Below are 20,401 nucleotides of genomic sequence, written 5' to 3'. Positions count from 1 at the left end.
ATATGATCATTCATATATAAGACCATTTATTTTTGCATGAAATGATCACTGAATTGCATAATATCTGTCCATTTTATTAAAATGAAGCTGAGCTGACCTACTTAGTAGAGATTCTATAGATCTAATATCATATTTAGAGACAGGACATTTATCTGAGCTATCTCCTATCTAGAATTCAACATTCTACCACGCGTGGGAGTGGGAGGAAAGCCCGTCCTTCCCTGATTAAAGTTTAATAAGATCACCAGTCTACAATGGTACTGTAGCCACCCCTTGGAATGGCTGACCTTGTGGTCAATGTTTTTATAATTCCAAATGGTCTGGGTCTAACAAAGATTGGTCACACCACACTGAATTGGATTACCAAGTGGGGCAGATTATCAATCTCTTTTCTGAAAATCTCTTTTAACAGAATAATTAAAAATAACCTTCCATTATTAAAAGCAGCAAAAAGATTAATCTTGAATCAACATTTTAATGACCAAATCCAATTCTTGCTTTCTGGATATGACTTATTAGTGTTTTCATATTTAATCTTGTAATTTTAAATAAGTATTTTAGTAAATTTTGCAGTAAGTTACTAAAATAAAACAAGTAAGACACTTTTCCCCACCGTGGTCTTTTAGGGTTTGGAAAGCACTCATTTTTTTTTTAAATTATTTTATTGTTGGTTGTTCAAAACATTACATAGTTCTTAATATACCATATTTCACAGATTGATTCAAGTGGGTTATGAACTCCCATTTTTACCCCGTGTACAGATTGCTGTGTCACATCAGTTACATTTCCATTGATTTACATATTGCCTTTCTAGTGACTGATGTATTCTGCTGTCTATCCCATTCTCAGATTATGCTAAGTGAAGCTAGCCAATCCTTAAAAAACAAATGTCAAATGTCTTCTTTGATATAAGGGGAGTAACCAAGGACAGGGTAGAGACTAGAGACGAAGAGCTGGAGAAGAAGATTAACATTAAACAGGGATGATAGGCGGGAGGGAAAGTGAGAGTTAAGGGAAATTGCATGGAAATGGAAGGTGAGCCTCAGGGTTATACACAATTACATATAAGAGGAAAGGAGGAGTAGGAGAAAAATTATATAAGTGGAAGAAACGATTTATAGTAGAGGGGATGGAGAGAGAGAAGGGGAGAGGAGGGGAGGGGAGGGGAGGGGGACAGCACTCATTTTTATCACAAAATATTGTAAAGAAAGGGATAGCTTCAGAAAATATTACTCTCCAACTTTGAATGCATTATATGCATCAGAAAATTTATATTTTAATTACTGAACATATATACAAAATCTGTGCACTTTAAAGAAAGCATCTACTATTTTATAAAGCATGCTAATTTACAAATTTCTGAGGGGCATGGGTTTCTCCTTCACACACTGAATTAGCAGACAGTTTTTGATGTTACATTAAAGTCATTTTTTTCCCCTCTGACTCCATTACAAAGTTAGAATCATCTGCAATCTGCATTACTGGGTATCTCTTTCTAAACACTGATATTAAATTTCAGTTTAAACAAGAGAAGTGTTAAATTACAAATGGCTAAAAGTTTTTTTAAAAGCAACAAACATCTGTAAGAGGAAAAGCAATGGAAATGAAAACCTAATACTTTAGCTTTAACATTAGATTCCAGGTTCTTTAATATACGAATGCTGGGATCCGTGGAAGAAAATCACAGTTTTAATCATTCTGGTTATAGTAGATTTTATTCTGATTTAGCTCCTCCTTCTTGATACTCAATTCATCATAGAGATTTCTAGGTTCTCACAAAGTTAGAAACACAAAAGCCCTTGTTACCTATCTAGAGACCTTAGATGTTTAATTAGCAAATTAAATTACATCCCTTGCCTCTGTATCCACAAGTATTTTTTAATAAAAGAAAGACTACTGTGCTCCAACACCCACAAAAAAGAGGTGGGATGGAAAGGCATATTTTAAACTAAACGTACTGCACACACCCCATTACCAAATAAAGATAAGCAGCAGCACAAGAAAACAGCTGGAATTCTTACTAACTTCCTAGTGATCAATTGAAGTTAATTGGTCCTTGGGTCAATTTGTAGGTCAATCTCAGAATTTCCAGAATAACTTTTATTTTTCTTTTAAAATATATTAATTCATATTTGAGACTATTCTCCTTCTGTTGTTAATTTCCTTTCTTATAAAAATATTCTGAAAACAAAACAACACCTAAAGTGCTGACTGTTCTCACTGATGTATTCTTCATTATCTGGTTCTTGCTTTTTTTTTTTTCTTTCTTCCAGCTTTAGTTGTTCACTGACATCTGGATAGAGCATTGCATAGATGAAATTAACATCTTTATTATCTCATTGTATCCTTGGGTCTTAGTTCCACTCTAAAACTTTCTCCAAATAATTTCAATCACTAAACTAGCCATGTGATGAGCTTCCTTTTCCAGGCAAAAATGGAGAAATGCAAATATTACATAAATGCAGTTGGCAGCAAGACTGGCTAATGGAATCCCACAGAGGTTCTACAGAGAACCAGCACATCTCCATTTGTACATAATGAGGCAAACAGTAGAAATACTACTTTTCAAATTAAACAAGATATGCCCCAAATCCTTCACTATTAGAAGAAAGGCATATAAACTGTAACACACAAATTTCCCCTATGCAAACAGACTTCAAATGTGCTTTAATATCGTTTGTAAGCAATCTTAAACTTGATAATATTCAGCATAGGTACATGGAAGGCATAATAATACCATAAAGGAAACTTGGTTAGTTTGACATGTCATTTCACTGTATGTGGAACTACTGGTGGCTGTAAGTAAGGAGGGCTTAGGCAACAACTAATATCAACATGAAAGTGTACAGGGGAATTAATCATAATTTCTATCATTTATTGAGCACTATATGCTATACCCTTGATTAAGACTTTTGCCTGCACCCTCTCACAAGAATTTAATCCTTACAAGAATTTTATGAGACATGTACATTTGGTAGATGAGGAAACCAGACCTTTTAAAAGGTCATGTAATTTGCTCAAGATTACACAGTTAGCCAACTGATAGATCAGAATTTAAACCCAAGCCATCTGAAGTCAGATCCTGAGCTCCTAACTATATATTTTAAAAAAATTAGTCTCTACCTGATATCAAGGTCTGAAATCAAATTCTGCTGGGGTTAAGGAGACATAAGGAAGTAAACAGAAGAAGTGTGCTTAACCAAATCTAGTTAACCTGCTTCCTGGATCACTGGATTAGCCAATGCTCCAGCCCCTCCAGAAGCAAGACTGATGTCAGTTTCTCTCCTATACCTACATATTTCTACTTACTCAGCTTTTGATTAAACTCCCAGCTACCAATCCTAATGATATCAGATGAGGGTAACAGTGCAGATACTTTTTTCCAGATCTGTTACATGAATCTCTGAGAGTTATAGGATGTGGTTTTAAAAGCAAAAGTACTTTAAAACAAAACAATCCACAAGAATAAAAGGGAACCATCTGGCTTCTAAACCATATACATAGTAAATCCAGTCAGTTCAAAAATATATCTCCAACTCAAGGAAATCAGTGAATGACACTGTTGGAAAGAACTGAACTTACTATAAAGTACAAGCCTGTTTCTTATGGAAATCGCAATGATTTATTTCTTCAGTGCAAGCTTTCCAGCAAAGAATGCCACTGAACGGCATGCCTGGCTGTGACTGGTTCCCCAGTCACCAAAAGAAGATATACAAGCAAAGAGGAAGCACGTTGTCTAGAAAAAATACACAATTTCCTTTTATTTCCCCTTCTAAGTAGAACAGCTCTTCTTGGGGGGACCAAATCAGGGACTTGTAACAATTCATCACACAAAATTTTCCATTCTTACAGCCAGCAAATATTGGAAACCAGGACAATCAATGAGGATGCCCGGCTCTTCCCAGAAAGACCAGGGTGTCTATGGTGGACATCTCCTCTGGGCTTCTTCCAGCTTGAAGATCAGATGCCTGAAATCCAGGTTCCTCCCAGATAAGCAAGAACCCCACTAAGAAAAAAATGTAGAGACCCTTTAATCTTGCTGTATGCTTTACTCTGGCTTGGCAGAAACATTAGCTGGGTGAGGATGAGTGATGGGAAACAAAGGCCTAAAGATAGTTAGGTGTAAGCTAGAGGACTGTGAGGTTCTAGGGCAGGTTGTAATTCATTCACTCGCCAGTTGTGGAGCCATGGAAGACTGCAGAGAAGAGCAGTTTTTGTGATTTCAAACTTTGCAGGTTAATTGGAGAATATTATGGAATAGCCCAAAGGCAGAAGAAATGAAATGCAAAGTTAAGAGGCCCCACTCGATTGTGAGGTATTTGCCTGGTCAACTTCCTTTTGTGTATGTGTTGTACATGGGCGTGTGTGTGTGTGTGTGTGTGTGTGTGTGTGTGTGTGTTGTTGGGGATTGAACCTCCCACATGCTAGGCAAACCCTGTACCACTGAGCCACACACATACCCAGCTCCATGCTAACTTTTATTTTAGTTTAGTTTAGACATGTTAATCCTGCAACTTCAAAGAGCTCATCTATTGTCTATCATGTTGCCTCTTGGAACAAGTCTTTCATAGTCATCAGTTCAATAGCATAGGATATCTTTTCAGAATTCTGATGCTTAGAAAAGAGCAGACCTGTGTTTTATGTTTTCCACTAACAACTTAATGAACAGTACACTCACTAGAGTATAATAGAAATAGTACTTTTTGACTTCTGAGATGATGTCAAAAAAGGCCTTGTAATTTCTTCTTGGTTACCAGAACACTTTTTCTAGGAACTCTGCATACAGATAAGAAGACTGACTTCCCAGAGACTGCCTAGCTGGAGAGTCCATGTATGCATGTTCTACTCCTAGACATGCCCAGACTTCTGGTCAATCAAAAGCACCACACCTGTCAATGAAGAAGTCTCCAAATTCCAGATCCAAAAGTACTGGAGTCGTCTCCTGATGCTTAAGTCCTCCCAGCTGAGGCCCCAGACATTCTGGAGCAGGGACAAGACTTTCTTCTGTTCCCTGTCCATATTCTTAACCAAAAGAATCCAGGAGCATAAGAAAATAGTTGCTTCTTTACACTATTGTTTTGGAGCAGTTTATTAAGCAGTAACAGGTAACTGGAACCACATGTACAGCAAGAGAGATGATAAACCAACCCACTGGTTACAGAATCCACACTTGCAATGTGATACTTAGTTCTGGGTGATATATTTCAAAAGATTAAAAAACAAAGCACTTGAAAAAAGAATAACAAGAATGTTCCTTTATGGAGAAAAATAATGAAAGAATTCGAGATACTTAAATCAAAAAAAGAGAACAAGTTTTTGAAGAGCTAGCATCAGGGAAAGTGAAAACAATTGCTCTGTATATTTTCACTGAGGAGACCTGGAGACATAGTGGGCAGAAGTCACAGGGAGTCAAATGGAAGACTCTAATTTAGACTCTCATAAGACTTTCCAGGAAGGAAGGGACAGCCTTGAGAGACAGTGAGTTCTCTGACATTAGAGGTGATAGGGCATGGGCTGGATGATCACCACATGGTAGTTAGTTTGGGAGAAAATTCATGTATGAACAGCAGGCTGAATGAAAAGCACTTACATTAAGGTTACACTGTGACACTGAGATGTTTTTAATCTAAAGATCATCCCCCTTTCCTTGTGCTAAGAAATCTAATCCCAACACATGTGGAACAGGAAAAAAAAAAAAAAAGCCAAGATGAATCAATTAAATGAAAGGCAATACCAAAGTGTAAATAGAAAGTGATGCAGAACTCAAGAGTAGAAGGGAATGGCAAAATAACAGGAAAACATAATCTAGGATAGTAGGAAACTTTAAAAAAGGTAGAACATGGAGAATAAACCAGGGGCAGGAAAGAGGAAAGCCAAGGATCCCATTACAGAAATTACTGGGTACAGAGGCTGCCTTGAGAAATGGGTTGGGTTAATGTTAGGACTCGTTCCTTCTATCAGTAGGCAAGACAGACCAGAAGTCCCTGGGTAATGTGAGAACAAGGTTCAAATGGTAAAATGAGCAACCACTAATTTTCTGGCCTCAAGATACACAGCCTGTATGTGCCTGTGGGGTCCAGCAAGCTTGCATGGATGCGACTGTCTTTAAGGTCAGTATGTAGACAACGTCCACTAAGGAAAGTAAACAAACAAACAAACAAAAACATAAAACAAACAAACAAAAAAACGGAAATTCAGCCCTTGTTTTCTAACAGAGACATTATGAAAAAGAAAACACAGACCACCTAGAAAATGATATATGTCCAAAACAAAGCATAAAATCAAAAAAATAAAATATTCAAATTATCTCATACACATTTCATCTGAATTTTATCACCATTTGTAATCAACTCCCAAGGTTTCGTAATACCTTCAACCCTAGTTACTCAACCCACTGAACAAGTCTTCGCATTGTTACTCTATGTGAAGGAAGAATGGAAATTCCTTTGATGTTGATAAGACATAGAAAAAGGAGTCCCCTTCAGGAAATGAAAGTGTTTGGAGTAAAACCCTGGAGCCTAATCATAAGCAGTGATAATCTGTCCTTGCCTTAACCCTTTCAAAGATGTAACACACCAGGAATTAAAAATACATGTAATCCTTGAAATACAACTAATATATTCATTTTTAAATTTTTTTTCTTTACAATAAACAAACAGAAAATATATCTTATCACTCACCCATTTCCTGGGTCTGCCTCTTGGCCGTTTTTCTCCAGTGGCTTCTGCTTTCTGCAAAATGAAAAAGGAAGTTATGTAGTTTCCTACCTGACATTATTTGTAAGTACTCCATGAATAGACACATTTCAAAGAAAAATGTTCTGGATTGCAGATGAGGTATTGAGAGTGTTTTAACAACCTTTTTCCTTTAAGGTTCATCCTTTATATTGTTCAGTACATTCTCCTTCCCTGCATGATACAAAAAGGTATCTATGCAAATCCTTACCATTAAAAACTTCTCTGGAGTGATCTCTTCTGAAATGCATAAAAATCCTTTTGTAAAAATCTATATTGCTTTTATTTCTGTTCAAAAAAAGTGAAATATTCCCACATTCCATAATTACATGAATTAGTATTTTAGAAATGAACATTCCTTAAATGGTCAAGATTTGCTTTCCACGTAACAACTAAAGTTATGAAAATTTCTACTGACATATTGATTTAAATTTACAAAGCACTTGTATCTATGCTGCTAGTGCAAAGCAAGTCTAAATGTAAAAAAAAATACATAAGCATTCTAGTTCAAAATAATAAACATCTGCCCACTTCTATGGGGTTGATTTCCTGTTTCTGGCCCAAAATAATCACCTGTCAATCAGTTCACCTAAAGCAGAGGGGGGGAGGGTAGAAGCTGGTAGAGATCATCCATGTTTGCCCCTAAGATGGAAACTTAGGACGAATGACTAAAAATAACAGTTAAACATATACATTCCAAAATAACTTAAAATATACATTATTAATAATTCCACACTCAAAGCTGACATGAATATTATTTCCAATTATCTTCAGAGTTTGTTTCATTGCCTTTTCTTCACAGATCTTTTCTAGTATTGCTTATTGGTTTTCTTTTTTCTCTTTTTTATTTTCACTGTTTTGATGTGAATTTTAACATTATTTATAAAGTAATTAGCCTTTTCGTTTTTGTCATCTCCTACTCTAATTCCCAAGCACACCAAGATAATACACACATACACAGCACATCACATCTACAAAAACATGTGTTTATACTTTTCAGGATAAAGAAAACTTAGTACATGTTGCTCTCTGTATGAGAATGATCCTAAGGCTAACTCCACATAAAACTATAGACAATCTGAGCCAGGACAACTTTTCCATTTTACTTTTGCTATATAGCTGAGCAGCCAGTGGATACTTGGTACTGTTATACTAAAATGAGATATTTTGACTGTCTACTGCCAAATCAAACTTACCTCTTTCTCTCTTCAATTTGCCTAATAAAAATAGAAGGTTAATAGTTGATTGATAGATAGATAGATAGATAGATAGATAGATAGATAGATGGCATTACTATTCAGCAGGTTCATTGATTGATCCAAACTCCATGTGATTGTAATGTTACCTCACATTTTTGGAGTATTTAAGTTACTCCAGGCATTGACTAAATCAGTCACATAGTTACTTTAACCCTCACAGCAGCCTTCTATGAAGGCAAAAAATTAAGTCTTAGATTAGGTAACTTACTTAAGGTCATACAGGAAGTTGTTAAGTGGCATACCTATTCTACTGACTCCAAAGATGGTGCTCCTACCCTCTTAACAATGCCACCTCCCCTTAGTACACAGGACCTGCTATTAGAGAAAATATTTTGGAAACTAAAATTGTCATTGATTCAGCTCATTTTTCAGAACAAAAGGAAATCTGGTGGCTTTTAGGAGCTCTATCTGTCTAATTTGGGCTCTGAATTGTTTATTACTTCTGAATGGCTCCATGAAGGAATCATCGTTTGGGACTCCAGCATTGCATGGCTTAAATTCAGTGGAAGCCAGGAGTACCCAGTGAATCACACTGCCTTTCAGGGTGGTGTCTTATGGAGAAGGGAGGTGTCCTGAGACACAGACCATATTTTGGTAAGCTTAGATTTAAATCCCTTCTCTGCCACATTACCTTTATGACTTTGGGCAGGTCCCTGAAAACCTTAATTTGAATTCACCTGTAAAATGGTGATGTTGTCTCCCATAAGGAGACATGGAGGTACCTGGAAATGCCCACCATAAACAACGTACTCATAAATGTTCTTTCATTCCTAACAAAACGGAACCCTTAAAGGGAAGACTTTTTCTTTCAAGTTTATCTGGTATACAGAAGATTAAGTCAATACAAATATTCCATTACACCCACCTGTCCCCTTTAGCAGAAAGCTTTTAAGAAACCCTTTAGTACATAGAGAGTCATAGGAGTGCCAAATTCCCTGGTACAGAAGCAGCATTTGATTTAATCTTTGGAAGCAACTATAAGATTGCAATTTACTCAGTAGTAAATTACACAAGCATAGAAGATAGAAATCCTGTTTAATGGAAATGGGTAGTGAGTGGGGTTAGGGAGGAATGGCTATTGACCTTAAAGTTAACGGTGCTCTACTAGGCCTTTCTGTGTAGTTTTTATGTTTCAGGGGCCATGATGTGATCCGGGTATATCTGAAATCTCCTGAAGAGAAGAGTTTTTCTCCTAAAAGGGTTTCACTGCATTGCCAAGTCAGAGAAAACAAATATCTCAAAGAGAGAGAAAGTCCTTGCAAATAAGATGACTTTTAATTGAGCATCTCATTTACAAAAAGCCTATTGAGAAATAAAATTCATACCATTAACTAAAAGGCAAAATATCATGATTATCACTTGGACTTGTTAAAAGCAAACTTGCTCCTTGGCCACACAGGCCAGTGTTATATGTAAACTGAAACCCTCTTCTGAGACTACATCTAGAAGAAACACATTAGCTATGCTGTGTGCCCTCAATCTGGGAGGTTCTCATTGTTCTTTAAAACCCACATTATTTAATGATTCTAATCAAACTCCACCAAGGCTGCAAAATGAGTTAGGATTTTAGGTTGTAAACCTGCACAGATTCAGGAGTTTTGCATGTTGGAAAGCACTGGCTTTAACATTGTTTTCCTGTGTTTAATGCTCTCCAGGATATTGCTTTTCAAACAAGACAAACAAAATGTTCAGGGGACTTGTTTTAATATGTCAACATACACAATACTGCAGAAGTAGCTATTTGGTTTTCCTTACTGGAATAGTTTGGTTCTATACTCCAAAAGCTTGTATAAGTGAGTCACAACTAGTTCCAAGTACTTCCTGCTTATATAGACAAGGGGAGCGACAGTAGGGATTCTCCACTTGGAAAAAAGAAAAATTGTTTTTATCAGCACTATTATGCTAGTATTCACAACTATCTATCATTAAAAGTGCTTCTTCCTCCTTGATTTTCTTTATTTATATTTTTATTTCTTTGTTAAAATTTATATATAGAAATATATACTTCATTTTATATTTAATGTTGAATAGGAATTTGTACAATGGGAAATGTATTTCTTTCTCTAAGAAGTTCTGATGCTCTAGGCTCTTACATTTTCAAAAAATGGTAATTAAGGGCTGGGGCTGTAGCTGGGTGGTAGAGTGCTTGCCTTGCACGTGTGAAGCACTAGGTTCAATCCTCAGTACCACATAAAAAAAATAAAGATTTAAAAAATGACAAATTTTTTTAAAAAAAGGTAATTAAAAAAGGAAATTCAAGCCGTGCACAGTAATGCACACCTGTAATTCCAGTGACTCAGAAAGCTGAGTTAGGAGGATCAGAAATTTCAGGCTAGCCTGGGCAACTTAGCAAAATCCCATCTCAAAATGAAAAATCAAAAGGTCAGGAAATATAGATCAGTGGTAAAGTACCCCTGGGTTCAATCCCCAGTACTGCAAAAAAATAAAAAATAAAGAAAAATAAAAGAAAAGCAAATATTGCTCTTGAATTTGAAAACAGTACAGTACTTGGTGTTAGAGCCTAGCTTAGAAGAAATGTTCACTATGTATTTGAGGAAGGAAGGGAGGGGAAATGAATGAGGGGAGGGGAAGGGAGAGGCATTGTGTTTATATATGTTTTATTTTCTTCTTACCATCAAAATTCTGGAGCTTGGCAAGATTGCAGATATCATTTCTTAAAGTACTCTCATTTAATAAATAAGAAAACTTCTGGATGCACTAATCTCCAAGTTCCCTGTGGGCTAGAAGTCTGTGGGTATCAGTGGTAGAAGGCACACATTTCCAATCCCTTTATAAGCTTGTAGAGTGGCTCTCCAAAAGCTTCTCACAACTTAACTTTCGAACTGCATTTTAGCTCACTGGAGATAACAGAAATCTACCTTGTAGCAGTCAGTTTATAAAATATTTGGCAGTTCACAGTAGTGGAAAGGATATAAGCTTTGGAATTAGTTGCATTTAAACCCAATTTTTTCCACTAGAGATGTCACAGTTTACAACCACGAACCACAGTCTGTCATTGGTAGAATGGAGACCACAACAACTAATAAAGAGATTAAAAGAGCTAAGATAAACAGTATGTAAAGTACCTGAAAAAGCTATGGCATTTGGTGGGTACTCAAATGTAATGTCTTCTTTGCTCTCCTCTTGTTTTAGAATGTTGCCCTTTAAAAGAATACCTAGCAATCCTGAAAGTCTCCGCAGTGTTTTTCTGGGGACAATTTCAGCCATTACTTCTGATTTTCCACCTCATACAAGATGAAGCAACCTGCCCACATTTGTAAAGTAGTGGAACCGAGACCCAGTTGGATGTCAAGGCAGTAAGGGTCTATTCTTCCTGAAGATATTCCTGTATGAAACTAAATTGCCATGGGCAAATTTTAAAAACAAAAGGAAACCTTCTAGGGTGAAAATCAAATGAGTAGCCAAAAGTAACATATTTTCAATATTCCTATAAAGATATGGACAAGCACAGTGATCAGGAAGTAAGAAAATAATTCATTTCTAACTTCAGGGACTAATTTAGGCAAATATCAATTTTTTGCAATTGTAAATGCTCCCATCATGTTTTATCTACACTGTGATGAATGACACATGAAGTCAGAATTTCCTACTCCAAATACATCAGTGCATCTGCACAGGAAAAAAAAAAACTATAAAATATGTGGGTGGGGGGGTTCCTTATTTTGTTTTCATGTATTCTGACTTTTTTAAGACCAAGACCTGCATAGACCTAAGAATATACGAAGTTGACTAATCAAAGTCTAGAAAATCAATTGCTCACTTAAAAAACAGAAACAGTGTAAATCAATGTGCACTGGCATCAAAATCAACTGGACTAATCAATCAGAAAAAGCATTGAGTAAATTCTCATTTTGCCATTTTGATAGTCTAGCTCCATGGGTTTTCCCATTTTAAAGGATCACTCATTTTACTCTTGAAAAGATGTTACAATTTACTCTCATAATATATTTTGCAGTAGGAAGTAAAAGTGAATTCCATCATTCATTGTTCTTCATGCTTACTTCACCCAAGGAAGCCCTCATTGTCAACTCTGTCATTATTTCACACACATTTACAAACACTAACTTAAAATCAAGGCCAAAAATGGCAGGAAAAGTTATTATTTTCAAAGTCTGAGACTCTTCTTCTCCAAATCTTCCCTCTACCTCTTCTGTAATGAGAACTGATATAAGAGTTCACAGGGGTTACCTTCTGAGCAAACCATTTCCTCCTTTCTCCTAAAGAAAAGAGAATGACTGCACTATGACTCACTAAATTCAAATAGTATACGCCATTCAAAATTGTTCAGTGTATTAAATGAATATAAAGTTAAGCAACAGCATAAAATAGAGTCAGTTCCCCACTCATCTTTTTCTCTTGGTTGGCAGAACCAAGATTCATTAATGAAAAACTCAAGCATCCAGGACAAGGAAATTCAGTTTCTACCCTTGTGCCAAGCTATGTGGTTCTAAGATGAGCTCTGGAAACTGCAGGAAGTCAACTAACAAGACAAGACAGGCTGGAAAGATTCAACTGGCATAAAATGCTCTTCAGCATCCAACTGTTCTCAAGAAAGAACTGAAATGCAGGGGAATGCCAATCTGGTATATTCGGTCTCCTTAGCAAAATGATCTGTTGAGACCTCAAGATAAAAATTAGCCAGGGATGTAAGTCAGCCAAAAAAAAAAAAAAAGGAGTTTTGATAAAAGACTTCCGAGGGATAAGAGTTTCCAGAGAATTACAACTATGGGTCCTCTGACATAAAGTGACTACATAAAAGAATTCAAATGAATTCCAATCTCCCATATTTGGATCATAATCTATGATGATTCAAAGGCATTGCCAGACATAATTTATTGATGCATTAAGTAAGGCTTTGGCAAAGTGAAATTTAAAAAAAAGTCAACTGTTTAACTAAGTCAAGATAATAGACATAATAGTTGGGCTTTACTTAATTCCTCCTACTTGAATTTGTTTGTAAACTCAGATAGGAATGTGATTCTCACAATGGAACTCACCTGCCCATTAAAACAGAGGACTCAAACTAAATTATGCCAGTGCTGTAGGAACCACAGGTTGGAATTGTATGGCAGCTCCCAATGTAACCTTTCTCTGACTTAAATATTTAACAATTATGCTTTTGGGCCTACTATGTTCTGTAAAGAAAATCCTGTCCTCATGCAGCACCTATGCTGTAAGATTTTTCTGAATTGATAAGTAAATCCCAAATTTTCTCCTCCTAAAATTTTTGTGATTGGTGTTAGTAATTAATTTATTTAAAAAAATCAATCCCATTTCTAGAAATGCAAATGATTAGGAGTATGAATGAGTCTTTTTAGTACCCAATTAATATCAGGCTATCTTTTCATAGCAAATTGAAGATGGAAATTAAATATTTTTCTGAAGACTTTCTTTGATAATGCATACTTTACCAAATGATACTTTAATTCTGCACTTTGCTCTCTTGGTCTGGCCATTTCACCTAAAGTCAAAAGGAAGGTCAAGCAAATCTGACTTATGAAGTAGGATTATCTTACACCTGACATTTTAAAAAATTCATTTCCCTTTTATGAAAATATAATTCAATCTCAGAAAAATACATTTTTCTTAGGAGCACTTGTATGAGAACTGGCTTGAAATTTAAAGATAAATTTAACTTGTGACTTTACATACAGAAGTAGTGTCAGTCCCTCCAATATTCTTTCATGATTGAAAAGGAACAACAGAATCCCAAATGAAACAAACGGTATTATACCTTCATTCTTTTCAGACACAGGAATTGGGAAAATTCAAAGTATTTCTACACATCACAATCAAGAGAGAAAAGCAAAACAAAACAAAGAGGAAATTAAGAGACAACTGTAAAGCCCAGGTTGTAGCTCAGTGATAGAGTGCTTACCTAGCATGTAGAAGGTCCTGGGTTGGAGTCCCAGCATTGCAAAAAAAAAAAAAAAAAGTGAGGGGGGTTAGATAATGGTGGGGGTAGGGACTTGAGGGGAGGAGCAAGAGACAACTGGTCAAAAGTGTATCTCAATCTAAAAAATAAATAAAAGGGTGAACAAACTCATGTACACACTCTCTTTCTCTTTCTTTTGGATAAAGTATTTATTCAGAAAAACATTAACTTCGGATTTCTTTTATTAAGGATAACAATATGAAACCCGTTCAGGCCTACTCAGATTGGAGTTCTTAGGAATGACTGGAATTGTCACAGAATGGTCATCCATGGGAATTGGTGTTAATGGAATATAAATAGACTGAAGAATAATTTTTTTCTTCCATAAGTTTCAGACATAAATTGTGTTTTTTTATAAATTTGTTTGACATATTACATAAATCAATTTTCTATTAAATCAGCCTAAAATTCAAGTGATGGCTAATTTGGTAGCCAGTCTCCACTTGGTCTTGACATATTCTGCATTCGTTGTCAAGTTTCACACTGTTAATTTTCTAACAAGCAGTTTGGTTTTCAGATACCTCAAGGCCAGTTGCTGAGTCCAAACACAAACTTTGTAAGTAAAATACAAACACTAAGCAGCAAGATATGTTAAACACACAATATCAGGATTCTCCTTTAACATTAGAGTTCTTTTCTCTCATATACTTACCAATTTTTATGATACATTTTTCATTGTGATGAATCCAGTATGTAAGAAAACTCTCAATTTATTAACCATAGAAGACTTCTCGTATCTACTCTAGTCATTCTACAGGAGGTTTTTTTGTTGTTGTTGCTGTTTGTTTTTATCTTACATGTTATCAACAATATTTTTCTAAAAACATTTGTAGTTGAAAATCCTAATGAACATATGCTTTTTTAGAATACAATATATATTTGATAAACAAGGATATGTTTGATAATCATGTCTATATGGGATAGAAGCACATTCAATCAATACTGATTTCAAAGTGAAATGCCTTAAGTTTATACATGCCATGAACAATTCATCAATGTCATCATTGTTTTGCAAAGTATTATCTTCTCCAAATGAAGCTTAATTAATAAAACTGAAGAAAAATAACAGTCATGTTATGGGCAAATGTATTTATTCACTTTTATTAGAAGAGGGAATTTTGTAAATGAATTATATGAAATGATTATGTCTGGAAGAATAAAATATTTCAAAAAAGGACTTCTTTGGGAGAAAGAAAACCTCTGTTTTGGAAACTACACAAATATTTGCATACACAGGAAGAATTATAAAGGAGATGAGTGGCCTAGAAGGGTCTTTGTAAATGCCTATCACTGAAGTCACTAAAAATAAAACAAATGTTACTTGGGAATAGATCAAATTTTGTTATTTTGCTTTGAATGGTAAATTACGCACAAGTCTCAGATTTCCTTTTGTCAATAAAGATGCTATTGGTCAGTGGTAATCTTTTTAAAGAGCAGAGAAGGGGATGGGACCATTTCTACCTGCTTCCTCAAAAAAAAAAAACTAAATAAATAAAGAAATATAATAAAATTTGGGAAATTATTCATTTTACTTTTTTGCATCAAATTTTTAAAAATTTATTTATGGTGAGCTATAAAGATGTAACAATGCATTTTTTTAGAACAATTACATGGTAGCTCAAATGTTTTTTAGCTACACACAGGTTTGCTATCTCTGAGAGAAAAAATAAGTAAGGTAAATTTCATGCTTATAGAACCTGAAATAACTCCTATTAGAATAACTACTAAAATTAGTTCTTTTTAGTTAATTTATACACCAGGTAAAACAGAACAAATAGAAAGTATTCATATTAAGAACACCAAATTATGTTCTGTCACTTTTAAAGGTTCTTAGAGCTTTTAAAAGTTTTTTAGAGCTCCTTTGAAATTTACTGATAAATATGAGTTACAATTAAATGTAAACTTTAAGAAACAGTTAAATATATGAGAAATTTGCCCTTCAACTTTGTTCAAAACTATTAAAATAAAACAGACAAATCATAGTTACTTATAAATAACAATATGTATCACTAGAACTATGGCAGTTTACATCACTGAAAACTATCACATATAATGTGCTTGGTGTACAGTCACAGAAAAAACAAAACATTGATCTCAAAATGATGAATACATGGTCCTTTAAACAAATACTATACATGACATATTCAGATCTTAAGAAGATAAAATTTACTTGTAATTTTTGAACCTTTGTTTTCAACTGTTATACAAACTTTCAAATAAAATGCAAACTTTTATGATTCATAAAGTCAAAATTGACTTTTAAATTCACCTTCACCTCTCTATACAACAATGTATCTTGAGATATTTCCTCTTTGCTAACTCAAATACAACCTACATGAAGTTATTTTAAGCTGCAATTTAAATTTTTCCAAAACGTTGACTGTTAAACTTGACTGGATTCTATCCTACCCAAATACACACACACACACACACACACACACACATATTCTACCTATATATGTATGTATGTATATGTATGTATATATATACATATATACATATATATATTTGAGTAAAATATTTGTTTTAAAATCTCATTGTTCAATTCAGAGACTAACGCTTTATGAAAAGGTTTTAGGGATTATGATATACTATATTGCAGGTTCATTATAAAACAAACAGTGATACATTGTCATCACATTTAAAGTTGTAAAGTTCATGAAATTTTTTCCAGCATTCCATAAATGGATTAACTTCTATTTATTGTCTATTTGGCAAAACACATAACCTTAAAAGGGGGACTTGGCTTACAGTAGTCATTTAAATAAGCACCAAGTAAATTAATCTCTATTATTTTTCAGAGGAAACTGCAAAAATTTCACTACCAGACAAAATTTATAGTTTTAATATTTTTAACTCTTTAACCATTGATTCAAATATTAATTTTATCATTCACTACCCCAACCATCTACCCCCACCCCTTCACTCCTCCACCAGCATTTTAAGGTTCATATTATTTGGTAGTGTTTGTTTAAAAACACTGTAACTAACTGCAGGAAACTTTTTTGCTAAGCATCACTCAGAAAAAAAAGATTAACTCCCATCCAACTAATGTTAAATGCAGGGTTACCCATCTGGGACAAATCTTTAGGTGTGGATTTAAAATGGGAAAATTAAAAGGAGGTTCCTGCAGTCATTAATGAAATTAGGAGAGCTTGACTTGAGAATTCTCACCTTTTGAGCTGCTTTAGAGGGACTCTTGTTTTTGCTGCCTTTAGGTCTTCCCCTGGGTCTCTTAGGTGAGGGCTCACAGGTTGGCTCCTAATTGTGGGAGGAAAAAAATGCTGTTGTGGCAAAGAGGGTCTGAAAGAAATTCACCCAGACTCTTTAGCTATGTTTTCTGCATGTGCTGCTCAACAGAGCTGCTGGAATACATTCAGTTCAAATATAAGTGGATAATAATAGTACAGAGTTTACAGAAAGGGGAAATGACTATACTTTTAATTCAAGAATTCAAAGAGAAAACTATTTTGCATAAGAAAACTAGATTTTATTTCAAACCCAAAATGGTAGCAAAATCTGAAAAGGCTGCATGTTCTAGAAAGAAAATCATATATTTTTAAGATATAAAAGTTTACATGGTTATGCATTTGGCAATACATGGAAATAATGATCATTTTACATGAATACCACTATCCATTATTTCAAACAACAGAAATATGAAGCTAGCATTCTCAATAATCTTCATATTGAAAAGGTATCTTTTAATCATCTCTGTACAAGTGCATTCTAAATTGATCAGGAGTCAGTCGACACATTCTGAGTGAAATATTGGAGCAATTACCCAACTTCTTCAGCTCAAAACAATTCCATTCCCCCTAAAAGTTCCAAATAATTATGGTAAACCTGAGGGGGGAGGTTTTGCTTGAATTATCTAGATAATTGCTTCAATTCTCCACTTCCTTTCCATGAGGCGGGCATGGTCTCCAGTCGAAATTTAAGTTTCTTTTTATAAGAATAAGCATGTTTTATTCAGGATACTTTTACGGTGATGGATTGGAGGAAACCAAAAGGAGGAAAGGGAAGATAAGAGGAAATATCTGGGAAGGAGAAATTGAAACAATCATTTCTATAAGCAAAACTTTAAATGGCTCCTATGCCAAGTAGTAAATACTAAGTGGTTAAGAAAATGTGATGATTACTATTTCAAATCTTAAATATTTATCCCGTGAATCATTCACATTTCATTCAGATTCGGTGATTAAATCAGACTAATTAAAATGCATGAAAGTTCTCAATGAAAACTCACATCCTACTTAGAAAATCTGGGAACAGTTCCTTACAGGCTTCTGAGGGTACTAGTTCCAGTGGGGCACATCCTGAACACACACATCCCTAGACACATTTTTCTTTCTTTGGTGAACTCTTCCTTAACTCGAACGTAAAACTTCCAATCACCTCCAGATTCCCTAACATTGTCTTTTAGATTTTTTTTTTTTTTTTTTTTTTTTTTTGCGTGTGTGTGTGGGGGGGGGGTGCAAATTAGCAGAGCTGGGTGGCTGGTGGGAAATGGGGGGAGGCGGTGTAGGGCAGAGACTTCCTGGGAGGTGTAAAACAGGATCCAAAGACGATATAAAGTGTCGCTTGCGCAGAGCGGGAAAACTCAGGGGCCTCTAGATTGGCTTGTTTCCTTTGATGATTTCAAATAGGTACAACCCTCTCAGTTTTTCTAAAATGCATTGGTAAGCAAACGTTGTTCAATTTCCCTCAATTTGCTCTCGGTTTTGGACTCTAGGATTATTTTCTCATCAGTCTATTTGCCATGAGGAACGTGAGTTAAGAATAAGGAAATAAGAAGTTTTAAAGTCCGAAGAAGCGGAGTTTAAATGTTCTTGTGGTCATGTCCTGCTCCAACCCCGCTGGCTGAGCCTTGGAAATTGCAGCGAACAAACCCCCCCCCGCCCCCGCCCTGGGCGCTGCGCACAGCTCTGCAAGAGCCTGCTGCACGCTTAATTGGTTGCATCCGCAGACAAAACCCTCTGCTCCGCGGGGTCCCGGGCGCCCCTCGATTGTACCCTCCCAGCCCCCAGCCTCTCGTCCCAGGGAAGAGTATTTAATGCGGAAGAACATTAACGTGGGATCCAGGAGCAAAAGGGAGACGGGGCGCTTGGTGAGGAAGTGACCCTAGCTACTGTGCACTTTCTCGGACACTCCTTCCAACGCGCCCTGGGCGAAGCGAGTTAACCCGTCCAGCTGGGCGCCTAGGATCCCCTACAGCCCCTTCCCCGGACCACCTTTGGCGGCTTTCGCAGTTGAATTTAAAGATCCCTTAAGAGCACCCGGCAGCCCTGTCCCCACGCGTTCTTTGTCGGGAGGGCGCGAGCCTTGGGCCACCGAGAGCTTGGGGAGGGCGCCAAGGGGGGCGACTGCGGCGCGCCAAACTGCCGGCTAGCAGCCCCAAGAGGCGGGAGAAAGAGCCTCTGGGCCCCAGGACTCCAGCCCCTTCAACCCCAACCGGCTAAAGTGCCCTAGTCCCCAGCGACTCGCTTCCCCGGGTTATTGCAAAGGCAGCTTAGAGAGAGTTGGCAAGCCCTGATTTGTGGGACCCCGGCCGCTTGCAGTCACCAGGAGACCCCGCGCCACTCAGGGCCGTGCACAATAGTGAAAGTCCGAGGACATGCTTCGCACGACCCCACCTCCCGCCTTTCCAGGGCCGCCCGCAGCGACCCCCCACCTCCCATCCCCAAGGGGAGCTGGAGCTCCGCGGTGAACTCTAAGGGGATTCCGCCGCCCGCCCCCCTGATCAGCGGGCTGTGTGAAGCCGCCGCGGACACTAGGCTCCCGCGCTCTGGTCGCCCGACGCGTCGGGGGTCCTCGCAGAGGACACGGAGGTGGACTAGTGCCCCCGCCGCGCCCGCGTACTGACTTGCTGTTGCTTCCTGGGTCGGCCGCGTCCTCTCTTCTGAGGCGCCGGGACGGCAGGTTGTCCCTGGGCTGAAGTGGACGGCTGCCCGGCGCCTTCACCGCGTGCGCTCATCCTGCCTCCTGCAGCCGCCGCCGCAAGCGCTGCCTTCGCCGCTACCGCCGCCGCTGCTGCCGCTGCAGCCGCTTAGCCTCAGCCACCCGGAATCTGCCCAGCACCTTTCGGGAGACTGGGTGAGAGGGCTGGAAAAGCAGGCAGGGAGAGCGAGAGCTGGAGTGCTGCGAGGACTGCTTTTGCTTAGGCTGCTGCCGCTGCCACCATCTACACCGGACGTCCAGCGGCTGCCAAAGAGAGAAGAGGGGAGGAGGAGGAGAGAAGGAGGCGCTGCCGGTGGCGGCGACAGTGGTGGGTGAGTGCTGAAGGTGGAGGTGGTTTTGGCGGTGGAGGTAGCGAGCGGAGGAGGGAAGCCGAGGAAAAGAAAAGAGGGTTTGAAGTTGGAGAGACTCTTTTCTCGGTTTGGGATCAGGAGTTGCGGGCACTGGAAGCACTTCGGCAGAGGCTTGGAAAGGGAAGAGACTTGGAGTGAATT

General features: G+C 37.4%; 1 protein-coding gene across 2 annotated transcripts in view; it reads right to left on the bottom strand.

The window, feature by feature from the left end:
• HMGA2 (high mobility group AT-hook 2) overlaps positions 1–19,926 on the bottom strand; it is a gene marked incomplete at both ends in the record, with an annotated part of 121,409 nt that extends 101,483 nt beyond the window's left edge. For both annotated transcript variants that reach the window (XM_081311465.1, XM_081311466.1), the window contains 3 exons: positions 6,681–6,731; positions 17,124–17,210; positions 19,816–19,926. In XM_081311465.1, the coding sequence (XP_081167591.1) occupies positions 6,681–6,731; positions 17,124–17,210; positions 19,816–19,926 (249 nt within the window). The remainder of the gene's footprint in view (positions 1–6,680; positions 6,732–17,123; positions 17,211–19,815) is intronic.
• Positions 19,927–20,401: the final 475 nt, after the last annotated feature.

Source organism: Spermophilus citellus, assembly GCF_964194105.1.
Source record: "Spermophilus citellus genome assembly, chromosome: 10".
NCBI classification, from domain to species: domain Eukaryota; kingdom Metazoa; phylum Chordata; class Mammalia; order Rodentia; family Sciuridae; genus Spermophilus; species Spermophilus citellus.
The sequence above is the reverse complement of the archived record's forward strand: the minus strand, read 5'-3'. Positions and strand labels throughout refer to the sequence as shown.